At 35.9% G+C, this 21,298-nt stretch overlaps 1 protein-coding gene across 3 annotated transcripts; it reads right to left on the bottom strand.

Moving 5' to 3' along the window:
• Positions 1-7,781: 7,781 nt before the first annotated feature.
• LOC125651536 (C-type lectin domain family 4 member K-like) lies at positions 7,782-20,005 on the bottom strand. Of its 3 annotated transcripts, XM_048880184.2 has the most exons (7): positions 19,847-20,005; positions 16,112-16,221; positions 15,855-15,951; positions 13,595-13,674; positions 13,251-13,335; positions 8,017-8,229; positions 7,782-7,840 (listed from the first exon to the last, which is right to left on the bottom strand). In XM_048880184.2, exons 2-7 carry the CDS (start codon positions 16,124-16,126, stop codon positions 7,827-7,829), a joined length of 504 nt encoding a protein of 167 aa, XP_048736141.1. In that variant the 5' UTR covers positions 16,127-16,221; positions 19,847-20,005; the 3' UTR covers positions 7,782-7,826. The 3 variants fall into 3 exon arrangements, 2 of the variants coding, with proteins under 2 accessions (XP_048736141.1, XP_048736140.1); XR_008802889.1 differs by lacking the exon at positions 19,847-20,005 and having other exon boundaries at positions 9,561-13,335; positions 16,112-16,417; XM_048880183.2 differs by lacking the exon at positions 19,847-20,005 and having other exon boundaries at positions 16,112-16,323.
• Between the last annotated feature and the right edge of the window lie 1,293 nt (positions 20,006-21,298).

The following is a 21,298-nucleotide window of genomic DNA, read 5'->3' on the forward strand; positions in this document are numbered from 1 at the left end:
AAGAAGTATTTCAGGTTTCAAAGACTTATTTTCTTTATACCTATTACATGTACTTTGCAATATTAACTGATAAGGTCTTTTTGAAGAATTTTATTTAAGTTTCATTTCTACAAACTTTCGATTCAGAGATATGCATATTGCTAGGGACACATCCAGTTTTGACATTCATTGCAAATGCAATATCCATTGCACACGCTTTGAGCATTTTCTTGAATTTTGATATGACATCACCAAACCTTTTGTGAATTTGTCGTTAACTGTCGGTCCGGTTTAAAATAGTCATCGATCAGTACCCCTTGCTTGTTGTAAGAGGCGAGTAAATGGGGCGGTCCTTCAGATAGGACTGCAAAAACTGAGATCCTTGTCACAGCAGGTGTGGCACGATAAAGATCCCTCAGTGCCAGAAGCGCTGAGCATAGGCCTAAATTTTGCAGCCCTTCACCGGCAATGGTAACGTCTTCATGAGAGAGAAATATTCTCAAGAGAGACTTCAGTCAATATATAGGCTAATCAAACAATCAACCATACGCTGTCAATGTTCTCTAAATAGTGGCATCGAATAGCGCTTCAAAAGTTTCATCGGCTTCCAGTTCGATTCCAGCATAAGGAACAACTTCCAATCCAGTGTTATGAAGTATCGTACACATTAAGATAGACATCATGAATAACTTAACCGTATTACACTGTTAGGAAATTTCTCGAGAGCCCGCGCTTCTGTCATTTGTCAGCATTTTTTGATAATATTATAAATTAATTGTAAGGCCATACCAATTTGTAATCTAGTTCGTCGGATTCGCCGCTTCTATTTGTAACAAATCCAAATTATAATATTATCAAAAAATAATATCCGCCCGCGTGTTCAAAAATATCCGTAAATATTTTTTTTAGTTTTTACAACAAGCGCACAAATAACCTTAATGTATATGCTGACAAATGACAGAAGCGCGGGCTCTCGAGAAATTTCCTAACAGTGTAATACGGTTAAGTTATTCATGATGTCTATCTTAATATGTACGATACTTCATAACACTGGATTGGAAGTTGTTCCTTATGCTGGAATCGAACTGGAAGCCGATGAAACTTTTGAAGCGCTATTCGATGCCACTATTTAGAGAACATTGACAGCGTATGGTTGATTGTTTGATTAGCCTATATATTGACTGAAGTCTCTCTTGAGAATATTTCTCTCACATGAAGACGTTACCATTGCCGGTGAAGGGCTGCAAAATTTAGGCCTATGCTCAGCGCTTCTGGCACTGAGGGATCTTTATCGTGCCACACCTGCTGTGACAAGGATCTCAGTTTTTGCAGTCCCATCTGAAGGACCGCCCCATTTACTCGCCTCTTACAACAAGCAAGGGGTACTGATCGATGACTATTTTAAACCGGACCGACAGTTAACGACAAATTCACAAAAGGTTTGGTGATGTCATATCAAAATTCAAGAAAATGCTCAAAGCGTGTGCAATGGATATTGCATTTGCAATGAATGTCAAAACTGGATGTGTCCCTAGCAATATGCATATCTCTGAATCGAAAGTTTGTAGAAATGAAACTTAAATAAAATTCTTCAAAAAGACCCTATCAGTTAATATTGCAAAGTACATGTATTAGGTATAAAGAAAATAAGTCTTTGAAACCTGAAATACTTCTTATTTATTGTAAACTATATCAACAAAGTTGAAAAATATTAAGTTTATGTGGTAAACAAATGATATCTGATGATTTTAGATCTTTATTTTTAGGCGCCCGCTTTTTAAAATCACACTTAATTCAATTAAAAATATTTATATTTCTTGTATTCGCTCGCCTCATAATTTTTATCTCCAAAATTAAAAATTATATTTGTAAAATAATTTCGCCCCCTCGCCTCACTTTTTTTGTTTGAAAATCCGAAGAACTATTTTACAAATTGGTGTGGCCTAATTTCCCTAGAACACATTGAGCACTGCCTCTCAGGGAAACAGACAAGTACAGCCCTTTCTCTGTTACATCCCAGTTACCTAACTTTGCACATGCCTCAAAATGTGATTTATAATCAAGCCATGACGTGGAACCATTATGCGTCGCCAGCTATATGATTGGAGCATGGTGATGACTCCTAAAAATATGTAGTTGATAGGAAATTCAAGTTAGTTCAAATGAAGGGTCATGCTCTCTTCAAAGGGGAGATAATTAAGAGAAGGCAAAGGTAAGATGGGAGCATTTAAAAATTTCAAAAACCACTAGGCCAGAAAAGTTTAAATTTACTTGGAATTGAAGATTGAAGTTGAAATCATGCTTCTCGGGGATAGGGGGCTACAATAATATATCAAAGTTTTACATGGGAATACTCGTATATAGGGATTTTTTTATATTAAAAATCTTCTCGAAAACAGACGTGTCATGATTACTCATATTAACAGCATCTTCAGGTAGTGCAAATTCAAGTTAGTTCAATTCTGGGGGCCCGGAAGTAGGCTGGAGCCACAATAGGAGATCAAAATTTTATATGGGAACATATAGGAAATTAAAGGTCATAGGAGACGATTTTACAAAAAAAATTGTTTTGCACGAAAATGTGTTCTTCTTTAATTACTTAACATATGTAAATAAGTCATTCAGAGAAAATCGTAAGGTAACAGACGCTACAGACCGTCAAATGTTGCTGTGGTGTGAAGTATCAAAATAGTAAGATGACTTATCTCCCTTGCTTGATGAGGTCAAAAGAGACCAGCCTGACGCAAATGTGTATTTGTTTATACCAACAACTGCGGGTTTTAGCCGTCAAAATGTTCAATGTGCTTACATTCAACCGTAATGTAGCAAGTCAGATATTTCTATATATACTTTTATCTAAATGATCCAACGTTCAGAAAGACTTGGGAGTGAAATATACACCGAGAACACAGAACTCGAAGTTGTTTGACAATCATTTTACGCGATTACGGGGGTTGATGAGGATCAGTTATTGTATTCACTCTACTTTGGCAAAAACTAATGGGTTTATGAAATTAAATCTTTGACCAGATGCAGTTCTAAATATTTTCGACTAGGCTACAAACCAACGGCAAGCACGTCGAAGACGAGAAAATCCTGCAAAATGTTGACTGTATATAATGACGGTAGACTACATGTAGTACAGGTATTCATAATTTAGTATAAACATGATATAATTTGTTTAGAAATGAAATTTGACTATGAAATAGTTATACGAAGCTCTTCTGATCAGAATTCTTCTCTCGGAATACAGAAGTAAATAAATTGAAGATGAATAGGTCTAACTTTATATGTTGAAAGTTGCATTATCAGACTCCCCCCCCCCCCCCCCCCCCCCCCTCTTTTCTGTTTGATAAAGAATGTTCAAAGCAAATGGTGGAGCGATATTGAAATTACAAGTTTTTATATCAGGTGAAATAAACCAATTTTTACAAGAGTTGGGGGGTGATTTTTTGAATGAATCAACATGTAAGAATTAAAGCTCGATAAATTTATTTTGTATAAATGAGAACGTTAGCCATTGACAAATTAGGCAGATTATTCTTTGTTCTACGTTTTCTTGTATCCATTTGACTGCCTTCAAATGTATGACAGCCAAACATACAGTTTCCGACGGGAGTTCCTGCGTAATGTGCAGATTTTCTGGCTATGTACAGCTTATGAACCGATCATCGTCCCACACCCCACGATGACTCAACATATTCCAAAATTGTTTAGAAAGTTTTATTCTGTTTGAATTAGTTTTTTTCTGGACTGCACACCAGAATTCTTTGGCTACCTAAAGTTGTCTGTGTGACTCGTCCATAACGCATGGCCTACAAAAACAATCAGGACATTCGGATTTTTCGACAGTTCCTCCCATACAGTAACTGGTCTAGACGAAGAATTCGTTCTTCCTCTGGCTTCCAGTTCCAACCATTATACGCGGCAAGAAAGAGCCCTTATATATGTAGCAGCTAATGTGATGGTAAATTATTCTTCATATAGACCCTAATGTCGCAAATTTTATCGTAAAAGAATGTTAAAGCCATTTATATTTATTAGATTCACCTGTTTTAAACTAAAATAGCTGCACACGATATTTGTAAAAATCCTTTGAAAATAAATTAAAAAAACGGCGCTCATGATGTGTGTAAAGGACATTTCGATCTGGCTATAAAATATATCACAGTCAGGGTGAGACTTGGGCACATAAAACCAAAGGGGAATGAGGGGGCGCCAACTTTTTTGTCAGTCAACCTTCAATTTGACCACCCACCCCCACCCCACTTGGGAAAAAAAAACCCGATGCTGTGTCACTGTGTCTGCATGGGGTTAGAAAGCGCAAGTAATAACTATCTATATTTCTCTTATTGTCATCAGAGAATGTACTCTGAAATTATCATACATTTATCATTAACCAGTCAGTATTGTTTCAACCGATTCGGAATAAACAGGATCTTGATCTTGATCGATCTTCTTGTTCGTCCTTCGATGAAAAATCGTCGATGTGGCTGGCATTTGCATTAATTATGAGTTCAACGTGATATTCTTGTATAACAAACTATGGTTCCCCATTCAAAAACTCCTCCAGTTGCGAATAAATCGTCCATGGGTGTGCTTTTGTTTTGATTCGCAAATCTGAGTGTGGTCTCTTATGACGTCACAAATTCAGGAAATCAGGAACGATAATCGGGTAACGATTTTCTATTCTGACTACCTTTGCACTTCAATTTCTTCGAGTTAATATCGTTCTTAATCTTAAATTTTTATGAGGAGTCTATGAAACAAAGTTGATAATTATGGAGAGAAAACGTATTGTTAAAAACTGTCTCCTATGACCTTTAATTAATACAAATTATTTTCAACTTTAGCATGGTCACACTACATGTAACATAAAAATGCTAACGTTCCTTAGCTGTGTGGATTCAAGTTTTTTATGCTCTCGAGACTAAAGCCCGGGGGTGGGGTTGCATATTGTTCTTTCCTGTCTGTCTGAAACTTAAACCTTGCTCATATCTTAAATGGTGATAGGACTCTCGTTTCATATTAGCATTCCCTGGGACAATACCTTTCTTTTGACCTTGTGATCTTGAGCTTGGAGTTTACCCACTTTTAAGAAAACCTATCGTAGACAGTATCTGATGAACTATTCAAGATATGGCTTTCATATTTCGTATATAGAGATTCCTTATGGCAAGAAAAGGATTAATTACCTTGATACTATGATGTTTGACTTTGTGACTTGACATTGCAGTTTGATCAAATCAAAACTTTCACGAAACTTTAACGTTGCTCATTACTTTTCAATGGGAAGTGATACATTTTTCATATCTAATGATTGCATTTCTTGTTACAAGACATTTATTTTGGTACCAAACGTTTTAACCTTGTAACCTCGCTGCGGTTTTTATACTTTGTATATAGATTCCTCATAGCAAGAGGCATCTTGTTGTCCGATGTTGGAAAAACCAAATGCTCTATTCATCTCGAAGGCACGTACAGGTGAAAATAACGGGTTTTTAATAGTTTGTCTCGTCATAATAACTATCCGAAAGCTATCGTTTATGATTCAAATGCTTTTTCAGAAGAAATTCAAACTTTAGAAAAAGATCAATTCATTTCAAACATTGGTGATGCAATGATTTTTTTTTTTGGTTTTCTTTCGCTTGGTCTGGTTTCGTTTCGTTAGGTTTCTTTACATTTGTTTTGCAGTTTACAGGTACCTCCATACTATGGAACGCCACAACTGTCTTATGTTAATAATATTTATGTTATGATGATACTTCTTCATTATATGATGATACTTTGTCTTTATATGTTGAAACCTTAACATTACATGTTGATATTTTAACATTACACGATGATACTTTACGATTACATGATGATACTTTAACATTACATGATGATATTTTAACATTACATGATGATACTATAACATTACATGATGATACTTTAACATTACATGCTGATACTTTAACATTACACGATGATATTTTACGATTACATGATGATACTTTAACATTACACGATGATATTTTAACATTACATGCTGATACTTTAACATTACATTATGATACTATAACATTACATGCTGATACTTTAACATTGCATGATGATACTTTAACATTACATGATGTTATTTTAGCATTTCATGATGATACTTTAACATTACATGCTGATACTTTAACAGTACAATGACAGTTTAACATTACATGATACTTTAACATTACACACTGATACACATTACATACTGATACTTTAACATTACATGATGATACTTTAACATTACATAATGACAATTTAACATTACATGATGATACTTTAACATTACATGATGGTATTTTAACATTACATGATGGTATTTTAACATTACATGATGATACTTTAACATTACATGATGGTATTTTAACATTACATGATGATACTATAACATTACATGATGATACTATAACATTACATGATGATACTTTAACATTACATGATGGTATTTTAACATTACATGATGATACTATAACATTACATGATAATACCTTAACATTATAGAATGATACTTTAATATTACCCGAATCGCGGATGATACTTTAACATTACATGATGATACTTTAACAGTGCATTGATTGATTGTATATTGGTTAACGTCTCACTCGAGAATTTTTCACTCATATGGAGACGTCTCCAAGACCGGTGAAGGGCTTCAAATTTAGGCCTGTGCTCGGCGCTTACGGCCATTGACCAGTCAGGGTTCTTTAGTGTGCCACACCTACTGTGACACGGGTCCTCCGTTTTTAAGGTCATCTCTGAGGACCTGTGACATTCACGCCTGATGCCGAGCGCGTTTGGCGATGGAACTGTCAGTAATGACTTAGGTATGTTGCGGCCGGGAGTCGAACCCCGGGCCTTCCGCATGCGGGGCGAACGCTCTAACCTCTCGGCCACCGCGGTGGTGTTAAACAGAACATGATAGTACTTTAATATTACATGATGAAATTTTAACATTACATGATGATACTTTTACATTAAATGATATTTAACATTACATGATAACACTTTAACATTATATGATGATACTTTTATCATTACATGATGATCTTTAACATTACATGATTATATTTTAACATTTCATTGTTGATTGATGTTTTCTGCCACACTCTACAATTTTTCGGTTATCTGTTGGCGCCCAGTTTTTATTGGTGGAAGAGAGAACCCAGATTCAATGTACCTGGGAAGAGACCACCGACCTTCCGCAAGTACACTGGGATACTTTCGCACTTACCGGCGCGAGCGGGATTCGAACTCGCGCCGACAGAGATGATAGGCCTTCTGATTTTGAGCGTAATGTTCTAACCACTCGGCCACGGAGGCCCGTTCGAGTCAATATAACTAATTCAGAGTCGATATAGCTAATTCAGAATTGTTTATAAATGAAAGTGCAAGAAATATTGTTTAGAATAAATTCCCATGGTAAAAAGATGTAAATAAGCTTCTAAGAATAACGTTTCGTTAAATGAAAGTACAGAATACCTTGTAATATGTTGTAACTGACTTTTTCTCATTTTATAAAGGGAGGCAGATTAGAAAGTTCAAGGTCATCGAAAAGAACATATCCACATTTACAGAAATTTTACGCTACACATATGGCTTTTGTAGTATCTTAGGGTTTTCATTGTATGATCATGTACAGATGCAAAACTGGCATTTTTCATAGGGTCTGACCTATAATAATATTCGCTTGTTTTAATTCAGATTCATTGAAGTGGCAGTTCGAATCATAGAACACAAACAGCACGTATTGGACAACATTCTAATTCATGAAAGCAAAGTTGCTGTGGTTCATTTTATTCTAGCAGTAGAACTGAAGACATAGTTCATTCCATGTACCCTGCAACGAATTTAAAGAAATCAATAGAAGGGAACATTGACAGATGCTACTAATTAGCTATTGGGATCTTCTTATTACATGTACAACTAACATTATCAAAAAATTAAACTATTTTCAAATGTCATGCAAACAGATTGCATGGACTTTTAAAACTTTCGTAAACTTGTAGAACTTACCATAAGATTCGCAAACGAATTTGAGAACGGCTTCACATGGAACATCATTCCAGAGACCTAGGTATTCACAGTTTATTTCCACGCAGTGTTCACGGGAGTTAGAATTACTGGGGTTGCCTTTAATCCAGTTTGTGTACACTGCTTCATCGCCAAAAGTGAATGATTTCCATACCCCTTCCTTGCCGAGGTCTGTAAAATCTGTATACCATTTTTCTGAAATAGATCGAGCTTTATATATAGTGTACTTCAGTGACACACCAATTACACATATGCTTGACGTACACGTTACAAAATAACCACAGAACAGTTTATTGAAAATCGTATACCTACACTTCCTTACGAAAACTATCAAACTATATAAGCCTTTGGAGAAGGCTTATATAGGCTGCAAGCCTGCTGCCTAATCCATTTATGTTTCATACATAATAAAATATTGTTTAAATTAAATCAATGAATAAGCAAAATTAAGTTTCAGTTATGGTCACTCCCTGGGTTGGGTAAAGGAGGCTTATGTTGCAAGAGAGGTGGGGAGTATAATCCTTCCGACTTCATTCACATGAAAACTCTTGACGTCATATTGTGGTCCCAAACTAGCCCCAAAGGGTCACCACATAACTTACATTCACACAACATGGGATGCCGCCATACCAATATGACTAATATGAACATCCTGTTCTAGAGAAGACTTTTTAAAACATCCCTTTTCTGTGTACATGCATTAAGTTAGATTTTAGTCATCCTAACAAAGGGTTGATAATTTGAATAAAAACTTGAATCCACACAACTTGGGAACGTTTGCAATTTGATATGATTGTAGTGTGGCTTTGCTGCTTTTGAAAAGAATTTCCTTTAATTAATTTCCTGTTTATTCCCCCCAACCCTCCTGTCCAGCCTACACCCTGGGTCCCATGATTGAACTCACCTAAATGAACTAAAAATATCTGAAGATATTTGCATATTAAGGATGATACATTTGTATCTCCTGGTTTGAATTTTTTCAGAAGTATAAAACATTTTGGATAACCCAATTTAACTGATACATCTTTATCTGAAACACAATTCAAACATAAGAAAATAGTATGTTTGTGCAGACGTTAAACAATTAGAGCCAGTCAAAGTTACCCCTTTGCTGAAACTACAATATAATATTTTCTTGAAAATCACCAATTTCCACAACAAACACACTAATTTCAAATAGGAATATTAATGAGAGAATAATGTTGATTGTTTTTTATTTCATGGAAAGCAATCAGAATTGATAATTTTACATAAATTACCAATTCTACAAATAAGCAAAGATTATTTAATATGATTGAGTAAAATATGACACAATTTTCAAATCATATTTCATCAAAAACTTCAATCTAGAAATATTTGTATCAAACTTTTGATGAAATTGCTTATGTGGATTTGAATCATTTTTGCTTAATCTAAATGAACAAAATGTGTGGGGTATAAAAAGCAGACAGTGGGACTCAATTCCTATCAACGCTGTAAATTATTAAGTGTGTGGTTGTGCCTGCATTTTTCTTTCTGCCACTCACTTGTGAGAATATCAGATGCAGCCTGTCATACAACTGCCATATTACTTCTAACGAATCGCCTTTGTATGTTTCTGGACTGCTTTAGAATAAACTAGATGTGACATTGTCCAGTGCGCGAATCTTCGAGCTCGCGTTTGTTTACAATCGCAACGCCATCATGAATGTCATAAAATGAAAGCAAAAGTAAAAATAATTGTAGTGTTAAATTAAATCTTGTTAGTTTAATTACAATAATGATAAACAAAAACATACATGTATATCAATGTGCTACTATGGGCAAACAAAATAAAACACACATTCCCATATTTACGACTTATAAAAGTATGGAGACTCACTCGCGGTAAAATTACCACTAGAGTACATCCTTAAAATGACTATTTCTAGTCTTTTATTTTTGTGATGAGGATTTTAAAATATGTTTCTCTATATTCAAATGTAAAACTTTGATCCCATATTGTGACCCCATCCTATTACATGGGGTCACAATTTGTACAATATTGATACTGAACTACATGGGGATGCTTGTATATTGATATCACTAATAAATCATGTCCTTTTTCTTGAGAAGATTATTAATGAATTTCCCATATATCTGCGAGTACACTTGTGATCCCATTTTGTTGCCCTACCCTATCCCCAGGGGCCATAATTTGTAAATTTTATCTGCACTACCTTTTCATATCAATATGACTAATCATGACCCTATTGTACTTCATCAGAAGCTTTCTAAAGATTTTTTTTTCAAATATGTCGGAAAAACTTCAATTCCCTATTGTAGCCCCACCCTACCCCGAGAGTCATGATTTAAACAAACTTGAATCTGCACTTCTTGGAGATTCTTGCATATCAATATGACTAATCATGGCCGTGCTGTTCTTAAGAAGAAAATATTCAAAGAGTTTTACAATAGATCTAGATAGCATGAAAACTTTGATTTACTATTGTGCTACCCCCGGAGGCCATGATTTCAACCAATTGAATCTTGAAAGTCAGAAAGATTACATATGAATTCAAACTTTTTCTGGCCTATATAGTTGTTCTTGAGAAGATGTTTAAATGACCCCACCCTATTATTTTGTCTTTTCTTGATCACATCCCATTTGAAGGTAGCATGGTCCTTCATTTGATTAAATTTAAAGCAATACAAAATGTAACTGACGGCTTTTTTCCAACTAACCAAATATGCATCAATTAACTCCGATCAGTATAACTAATATAATCTCCAAAATCTGAAGAAAAATTCAGCAAACTAAATAAGGGGATGTTGTTTGAAAGCAATGAGTGTTTCGTATTAACCGCCATTGCTAAATTGTTTACAACAGTGCTCAGTGCCTCTCTTTCGTTTTCCGAACTGGTGACCTCCGAGATCAATGCACATCGGAGATTACAAGCAGGAATTACTGACAGGATGACAATGATTCATGGATCGATATTGTCTGCTGATTTGACGGGTGTATTGCTTCAGATTCACTCAAATTATATTAAGTTCTTCTGTAACCATAATATTTAATAATTGACAAATAATTCTATTTGAAAAAATCATTTGAACTTAGAGTATACGTTCTAAACTTAGAATTTAAATGTCCCTGTTTAGCATCAACCGAATGGCGCAAGTATTATGATCTGAAAGCAGTATGTACTTGTTTCTTCAGGTGTTTTTGTAGAAGTTAAGTTGGGGACATATAAATATCGGTGTCCGTCCTACTTCACTTTGTGGACGCAACTCCTCAGAAACCGCTGAACGGATTTTGTTCATATTGAGTAGGGTTGTTAGTCACCATCTGTAGTTGATCATATTACGCCGCCATTTTGATTCGATAATTTTACAGGAGTTATGGGGCTTTGTTGAATTTGTACATGCTACACTATAGGAACACTTTGTGGACGCAATTCCTCTGAAACCGCTCAACGGATTTTGTAGGATTGTTAGTCACCATATATATATAGTTGATCATATTGCGCCGTCATTTTGATTCGACAAATTTTACTGGAGTTATGGGACTTTTGTGCTTTTTTTTTCAGTGGTGGGGACATAGCTACGTGTATCAATCCTGTAAGCTCTTGTGGCTCTTGAGATATTTATGTTAAACTTTGAAACCTCTATCGCGACACCAAATGCTCCTAGGGCACAAAGTTTGAACAAACTTAAATTACAGTTTTATCCTGTCTGGTTAATCTATAAGTGTTCTTAAGCGGAGGATTTAAAAAAACCCACCCCATCCACCAGATCGCGGTTTCATAGTGGCGATGGCACTCCCGTCGCAACGAGCGGAAGGGGGGGGGGATGTTCAACTATCAATCTCAACACTACGTCAAACCTAAGACGCATTAACACAAGTAGTGACTTTTTTCAACAAGCGTCTGGCAGTAGAAGTGAAAGTCACAAGCCTTTCTAATATGACCTTAAAAACGAAGATTTCCTGTCATGGTATGTAAAAGCACGATAAAAACAAGAGGCCCAAAGGCCACATCGCTCACCTGAATCACTTGGCTCATATTTAAAGATTTTCCATATATATTTGTATGCAAAACTTTGATCTCCCTTGTGACCCTATCCTCCCCTGGGGGCCATGATTTAAACAAACTGAAATCTGTCAGAAAGCTTTCATGTAAATATAAGCTTTTCTGGCTCAGTGGTTCTTGGGAAGATTTTTAAAGATTTTCCTTATATATTTGTATGTAAAACTTTGATCCCCTATTGTGGCCCCATCCAACCCCGGGAGTCACGATTTGAACAAACCTGAATCCGCACTATATCAGGAAGCTTTCCTGTAATTTTCAGCTTTTCTGGCCCAGTGGTTCTTGAGAAGATTTTTAAAGATTTATCCTATATATTTGCATGTAAAACTTTGATCCCCTATTGTGGCCCCATCCAACCCCGGGGGCCATGATTTGAACAAACTTGAATCTGCATTATGTCTGGAAGCTTTCATCTAAATCTCAGCTTTTCTGGGTCTGGAGAAGATTTTTAAAGATTTATCCTATGTATTTGTATGTAAAACTTTGATCCCCTATTGTGGCTCTATCCAACCCCCGGGGGCCATGATTTGAACAAACTTAAATCTACATTATGTCAGGAAGCTTTCATGAAATTTTCAGCATTTTTGGCCCAGTGGTTCTTGAGGAGAAGATTTTTAAATGACCCCCACCCTATTTTTGCATTTTTGTGATTATCGCCCCTTTGAAAGGGACACGGCCCTTCATTTGAATAAACTTGAAAGCCCTTCACCCAAGGATGCTTTGTGGCAAGTTTGGTTGAAATTGGCCCAATGGTTCTTCAGAAGATGAAAATGTGAAAAGTTTACGACGACGCCGCCGACAGAAAACGAACAAATTTTGATCAGAAAAGCTCACTTGAGGCTTTCGCTCAGGTGAGCTAAACATCATCACTGCTATGAAAGCAAGCGTCATATATAGGCAAAAATCAGTGTTCGTTCATGTAAAGCAACCAACATCCCTATACACTTTAGAGCACTTGAATTCCCATTACCCAATGATGGTTCTTGGTAAGTTTGGTTAAACTTGGTTCACTGGTCTTTGAGAAGTTCAAAATGTAAATCTATTTTACAGAAGACAGAGATGACAGACAAACTTTGATCAGAAATGCTCAACTGAGGCAAAATAATCATTATGATGTATATGGTCAAGCCTGAGGCCCATGATAATGTTCATAACATTTATGTTACTTACTGAGTGGAAATGCACGACTGATCCAATAATTTTCACTTTCATCATCCACTTTCGCTAAATGAGCACCATGTTTTCTGCAGTACATCTGAAATGCATAACTATTCTGATAAGTCACATATTGCGTGCATGTACAGATGTATGTTTGTCCAGGGCCAGATATTAAATATAAAATGCATTTTTTCTTAAAATTGTAGTCTTTCGGATTTGACCATCATTCCCTCCCTCCTAGCTGTCAAATTGCTTAGTACATACTGTAACATGTGTACGTATGTTTGGTTTAGGAATAAGCAACAGTCGTACAGAGACAAAGTCGTGAATAATTGATAGGATTATGAATCACCAACCTGTGCATTAAACCAGTTGAGAGGAATACTTGGTTGTTTATAGCAATGTCCGTTGTATTCTTTCCAACCCTTTCTGCATCCTGTAAATATATAGCATTACTTCTCAAAGAAAGCAGGATATATATTAGTCTTGCTCAAAGTCTCTATGTTTATTGATTTATTCCAAAACATTTGATGACTGCTCTGTGATACTAATAGATCTAAACACATACAGTATCTATGTTTTTTAAAGAGGAAGAAAGAAAGCAGATGCAAAGACTAGTTACCCATGATTGAGCAGAGTCATAACTGCCTAGATGTTGCGTGATTTCAAGAGTGAAATTATTTCGAATAGAAAAAAAATATTACTGAAGCTGAAATTGACGTCGGGATGAAAACTTATCGCACAAAATCGAGAAATGACTGAGGAAATTACATGTACCATGATAGGGGTGTGTTTGAAATGAAGGGTGTAATTTACTGCATCTTTAAAACCAACGGGACCCTATATAATCTTTGTCGTTTTTTATTGGCACTTGGAATAAACTTTGAAATGTTGCGGCATTTGTTTAAAATCAATATAGTTGATTAGTTAGAGGGCCAAAGGTTAGTATTGAGGTCTTTGGGAAATGAAATGGTTCTCTTTTCCAGTTCGGCACACATTCGAGCGTTAATCATGGTCAATGTTTTTCGGCAGAATTTTGCCGTGGTAAAAACACTCAAATGAGCTTAATTTTCTTAACGTTTTAGGTTATTCACTTGTTTGTTTTTTCTTTTTACAGAAATAGCTTACGCGAATATCAAGCCAAATCAGAAGTTCGAGAAATGGTTCAATTTTTTTTTTTTTTTTTATCAAAGTCGAAAACCAAATGAATGATATATATTTTGTTCTAAACTGTTTATATTTAAACGAGAAATCACAATTTTAGGTGCGATCTAGGATACAATCAGTGGTTTCCACTTTTATGATAAACAAGAGGTACTGTGAACAATGCTAACTAAGAATAACCCCCCACCCACCCCCACCCCGCTTACCCCAATCTCTCAAAGGGTGTTGTTAATAGGTATAAATTACCTCTTTCCCGAGTGTAAAAATATGGTATGCCTTTGTAGAAGAAAATGGAAGATATAGTCCGAACACAAATCCATGGCATAAACCTATAATTTTGACCTTGAGATCAAAGGTCAAGGTCATAAAAGGTCATGAATGTACATGACACATTGTCTCATGGTGATACACCCATGTCTTGTGGTATGACTGTCAAAACCATATAATCAATTTTGACCTTGAGGTCAAAGTTTAAGGTCATATAGAGGACATGAAGGTACTCGACACATCGTCTCATGGTGATATACTCATGTGTCAAATATGGTATGCCTATGTCAGAAAACAAAGAAGTCATGGCCCTGACACTAATCCATTGTAAAAACCTTTAATTTTGACCTTGAGGTCAAGGTCATATGAATGTCATGAAGGTACATGACACATCGTCTCATTGTGATACACTAATGTGTCAAATATGGTATGCCTATGTCAAAGAACAAAGAAGTTATGGCCCAGACACGAATCCATTGTAAAAAAAACTTTAATTTTGACCTTGAGGTCAAGGTCATATAGAGGTCATGAAGGTACTCGACACATCGTTCCATGGTGATCCACCTGTGTGCCAAATATGGTATGCCTAAGTCTAAGAGCAAAGAAGTTATGGCTCGGACACGAATCTGCAGACGGACATATTGATTCCTATATACCCCCTGAACTTTGTTCGGGGGTATAATAATTATTTTCACTTTGTGTAACCCGGCCAATAAGGTTGGAAAAGGGTGGGGGACATAATCCATGCCCCAAGTGCCTTATATTAAATGACCCTTATTGTGATCCCACCCAGTGCGACTTCTGGTGAAACATCGAGCCCGTGCGATTAAAAATAAGCGATAAAGTTTCTTCAGGAAAAACTGTAACGCACCGAATACAACCAGCCGATACAAGAAATAAAAGGAAAATTAAGTTATAGACTTCAGAAAGTCTAATGAGATACTAGAATCTTTGAAACACTATTCCCTCTCAGCATAACAAAGTTTAATTGTGAGAAATTGGACGTTGATTATATATTTGTCACATCGTTTGACTTTTAAATTTACTGAGCATGCAGGGTTGTTTTTTAATCTTGAATAATTGTTCAAAATTATGACCCTGTTGAATTTGCAGAAAGACGGGCATACAGACTCAAAACTAACTTCAACAACCTCTTTTTTAAATCTTAGCAATGTGTATACCAACCCTTTGGCTTGGGTATCACTGGACCTGGTCTTCTAGTGGATTGGTATTTGGTAATTGAGCATCCCATTTTTGTGCAAGAGGTTTCAAAGTGCGCTGACTAAATGTAAAAAAAAAATTAATTTGGTATACCTTTACATCGAACTACAATTCTGCGTTTTTATATTTAAAAAATCGTATAATACTATAATGTATTTAAAACTGGCATGCATACATGTACCATATAGTTACAAAATTTATGTCTAATGATTTCAACATACCGTTAACATAGTCATGCCTTTCTGAATCGAGTTGAAAAGCTGATAATGTAGAATTGACAACTTCTTGAGTAACGTTTTGTTTCCATCCAAGGCTGCGCGAGTGGAAGTTCCTGTAAAAAAAATCACTGCACAAATGAATAACTCAATGCGCATTTTGTACATCCTAACGTACGTATCTCTTATGTGTGTTTGCTTTCTTCAATTCCTGTGTGTACGTATATATAGGATACGTGCTACGCTTTAACGTATGTCACATTATTATAGCCACCTGTTTCATATACTCTTACTTAGTCACGCGATTTACAAATTTACGGCCACGGCCTAGACGACACTACGGAAGCCTAGAGAGGCCAAAGAACCCGAACCACCAAAAATGACCCATCCTTAGATTTTAATGACTTTTACCAAAAAATGTTCTATACCTTGCAGAATACGATGAAATTCAATGAGTTATGATTTGATATGGTTTCATATAGCGTTCTGAAATTGAAGATGTTGGATTTTTCCAGTACTTGAATGATCAACATAAGTCTTGTATGCTGAAGAAATATTATTGGTCTTTTTACGCCCCGTTGAGAATTTTTCTCTCATAGTGAGAAGTCATCAGCTCTAGGTGAAGTACTGCTAATTTAGACCTATTCTTAGTGCGCAAGGTCGAAGCAGTGAGGGTTCTTTAACGTGCCAACGCATGCCTCGACACGGGACAATCGTTTTTTTTGTAAGGACTTCTAAATGCCGAACGTTTGGCGAAGGAGCAGTCACTACCTATGTTTACGTCTTCGGTTTGGCCGCCTTGGCACGAGCGAGACTCGAATTCACGACCTCCCGGTTACGAAGCGATTGCTACTGTGACCGGTCAAATATGAAATTGGGTAAATATTAATGCATGATATTGATTAACAATATTCATATTGTTTAAAGGGACTTTCGAGAATATTTCACTCATTTGGAGACGTCACCACTGCCGGCGAAGGGCTGCAGAATTTAGGCCTATGCTCGGCGCTTATGGCCATTGAGCAGGGAGGGATCTTTATCATGCCACACCTGCTGTGACATGGGACCTCGGTTTTTGCGGTCTCATCCGAAGGACCGCCTCATTTAAACGCCTCTTACGACAAGCAAGGGGTACTGAGAACCTATTCTAACCTGGATCCCCACAGGACGATTAATAATGAAGATGCTAAATCAGCTCAATGGATAACTATTAAATATCCATTTTATTTTTTAAAATGGAATTCGATTTCCATGATAATTTTCAAAACAAGGGTGAATATTTTAAGAGGTCGTAACAACGAGCTAAACAGCATAGGTTCATACACTCCTCTTTATTTTAGAGAAATATATTTGTAAACTAAATATTACCATTTTCATTTATTTACTCGTTCTACTATACATATTCTCCCAATTAACGTTAAAAAAAAATGCCACTAATTTGCACCCTTAACGTATCCGCTCAATCGACTTCACGCTTACATGCAATATAAGGTCGGCAAATGAAAGTAGATACCCATCGGAAAGTTTGATACAGTACTACTAGCGAGCGCAGCGAACTCTGACGGTACATGTAACACGTACATATGTGCATGTATGTGAAAGGAGAAGACAAAATCAGCAGAAGATTGATTGATTGAATATTGTTTAATATCCCTCTCGAAAAATTTTCATTCATATGGAGACGTCAGATATCGGCAAAGGGCTTCAAATTCAGGCCTATGTTCGGTGCTTACGGCCATTGAGCAGTGTGTGTTCTTTAGCGTGCCACACCTACTGTGACACGGGCCATACGTTTTTAAGGTCATCTCCGAGGACCCGTGACATTCACACCTGATGCCGAGCGTTTTCCGTAGTCAAATAATTGGTATAAGACACGGCAGACAGCATTTGACGCAATAATAGGTTGTGTATTGACGCAATGATAGGTTGTGTATTGACGCAATGATAGGTTGGATAGGTTGTGTATTGACGCAATAATAGGTTGTGTATTGACGCAAGAATAAGTTGTGTATTGGCGCAATAATAGGTTGTGTATTGACAAACTAAATTGATAAAAGCAATAAACATGCTCAAAATCAGCATGCTACTCAATGATAAGCTTTGTGAATGTTCAATCAATGTATCTAGGTTGATGTACTTCCAATACAAACGAAAATATATTATGATAAATTCATAACCAACTCAGCATTTACAATGAAATAAATCCACCACTCATTCAATATACATGCATTATAGACAAATCATTTAAGTGCCTTAAATATTAAATATATATACTGATATACATGTATACGACATGAAAAACTACCGTATAATATGAAGAACGGCCAATCTTAAGCTCCTATAAAATTTCCTTGTTCCTATGTTAGTGAGGTGTACACCATTCCCACCTAGGATGACCAAAGGACTTTGCATCAGGCGCAAATGACGCCAAAAAGTCAGATTGGGATGGTCCTCTAACTTGTCCTTCAACATTTGGTTTACTATCCCACGCTTAAACGCGTAACACTCACCATTAACATACCTAGGCTTTGCACGAATGAAAAGTCTGGTTTGACTGTTTTATTGTGTAGTAGTGTGTTTTTTTTTATCTTAATTATACAAAATGAAAACAAACTATCATGCAGAATGTTCACGATTTAACTTATAGATCCACCCCATAAAAGTGAGTGGTCATGTGGTCAAGTTTAAAGGGCTTGTATTGAACTTTCATTGGTTCTTGTGACTGAGTTTTATTCAGATACTTTTACCAGAGATTTTGAAGTAGCAAGTTGACAGAAAGTTCTAGTTTGCTGACAAAACATATTTATGATATTTTCGACTTTATACGGACTGGACAGTAAGTATTAACTTCTTTATTAACATGTCTGTATAATTAATTTCATTTTGAAAGAAAGGTGCAAGTTTAAATTATCAAAAATAAAACCTTGTAATTCATATTAAAGTAAAAGGATTTGGAATAAGTGGTTTTATACTGATAAAACGAATAATGGTCCTAAGATTATGTATTTTTATTGACAGATTTATTTCTGGAACATCCAGTTGATATTAAATCAGTTAGCTAGTATATGCACTGGGCTCTGTCCCATAGAGAGGTAATGGAATATATTGCCTATTATATATTATGACATTTATTAGTTTCATAGTACTCATAATGAAATATTGTGAGATGTAAGCATAATTTACATATTGTACATATTTAGATTATCTAGATTAAGAGATAAAACTCTTAATGTCAAATCATTTCATTGTGACTGATAATTTATGCATGATATAATGTATATTATTATGAAATGATATTTATGTTTGTTTTATTTGTTAAAGGGTCGAAAAGATACATTTGAAGTGTATATATAAGCAGCAGATTGCATCGATAAATAAATGGATGAACCTAAGCCAGGAATTTGGTGTTTTGCTTGTGACAATCAGTACTAACCAACCCTGTTTCAATGGGACAAATCATTTCTACCCAATCAAGTGACAATAAAGCCAGGTCTGTATATCCGTAGTTTGTCAAAGAACACAGAGTCAACTGCCAATGTATCGAAGTCCATACAGACATTCGGATCAAGTCCCAAATTGTAAAACATCCTTCAATTTGCCCTAATGAACGTTCAAGGCGATGGATGAAACTGACCAACCACTAGTACTGAAACATTCGACATTTTGTAAACAGTAACATGACTATATAGCGGTCACGCTCGGCGGTGTGCGAAATAAAACAAATTCTATCGACAATTTTACCTGCAGAAGTCCTCTATACCCTACATCGTGGTACGTGGCAACTTCTGGGAACTGTATATGAAGTCATGAACCGATATAAATCGGGTAAACAAAACAAAACCTTAGTTAAAACTTCTTTAAACTTTCGGACTTCTTCCAGGATTAAATGTCACAGAGATGACGCTATCTATCAGCCAATCAAATTCAACAACCACTGAGAGTTCACAAATTCAGTATTGATTAAAACGATGAGGCTCACCACGGGTTAACAATAAATTACACAATGGTCCGAATAAAATCCTTTATTACATAAATCACATTTATGAAAATAGGTTGTCAATGTAACAATTTAAGAAATTTAAAAATGCCCCCTCCCCCTTAGGTCATTCATTCCTGGTAACTAGAAACCAAATGAGTCAATTACTCGGAACGGTGTGGCATTGTACAAATGAAACATCGGAGACAGCCATGGAAATGGCAGCGCCCTTTCAACTCGCAGAATTGACAGTGATAGTATGTAGAAATTACTTAACTTTTCTTCTGCTGTTGAGAGGGACGTTAAACAATATAAAATCAACCAATCGTTTGCTGATGACCGCCGCGGTGGTCTAGAGTAGAGCGTTTGCCTCACATGCGGAAGGTCGGGGTTTCAATCCCGGCCGCGGCAGACCAATATTGAAACCCGCATTAGACGTATTAAAACAAACGTACGTATCATCTATTCTTTTGTGTTTAATGCACCAGAAGTGATAAAAGAATTGGATTACATGAGGAATATGTTTTGGTTCCAGCTGAAAAAACTTGCAACAACATTGTCTTTGTAAGACTCATTATTACAACTTTATTTTAAACGAACTTGGCATTATTCTACTTTGTTAATCGTACTTATACTCCAACTGCCCTGTCAAACGAGAAAATCTACAAAACCATGCTTCAGTTTTAGACGCATTTAATATCCCAGTCAATGGGTCGGATGAATATGAGTTACCGTACCTATACTGGATTCCTAAACTACATAAAAATCCTTACAAACAAAGATACATTACTGGATCCAGTAAAGGTTCTACCAAGCTCCTATCTTTCCTCCTCACGAAAATATTAACAGCTCTGAAGGAGAAACTTTAAACGTACTGTGCGACTACATATGTCAGAAGTGGTATAAATCAAATGTGGATTCTAAAAAAAACAACAAAAAAACAAACAAACAAAACAAAAAAAACTAAAGAACTTATAGTAAACTTGAAATCGTAAAACTTTTCTCAAATCAACAACATCAAAACACGTGACTTTTCAACACTTTACACGACCATTCCTCAAGATAAATTAAAGACTAGACTTTTTGACATCAGACAGTTACGTCTTCGACAAAAATGGAAAACGCAAATATTCATATCTAGTGATCAGTCATTCAAAAAATTACCTTTCATGCAAGATTATGATATTTACATTCTTGGCTAATGTTTTTCAATTAAG

This window comes from Ostrea edulis, chromosome 5 (assembly GCF_947568905.1).
Source record: "Ostrea edulis chromosome 5, xbOstEdul1.1, whole genome shotgun sequence".
NCBI classification, from domain to species: Eukaryota; Metazoa; Mollusca; class Bivalvia; order Ostreida; family Ostreidae; genus Ostrea; species Ostrea edulis.

Excerpts from the sequence above, each read along its gene's own strand:
- LOC125651536 (XM_048880183.2), bottom strand. The coding sequence starts at position 16,273 with ATGTACAAAATGCGCATTGAGTTATTCATTTGTGCAGTGATTTTTTTT. Across the intron at positions 13,675-15,854 it reads AGTGATACCCAAGCCAAAGG|GATGCAGAAAGGGTTGGAAA; the intron begins GTTGGTATACAC and ends ATATATTTACAG. Across the intron at positions 13,336-13,594 it reads TCAACTGGTTTAATGCACAG|ATGTACTGCAGAAAACATGG; the intron begins GTTGGTGATTCA and ends TATGCATTTCAG.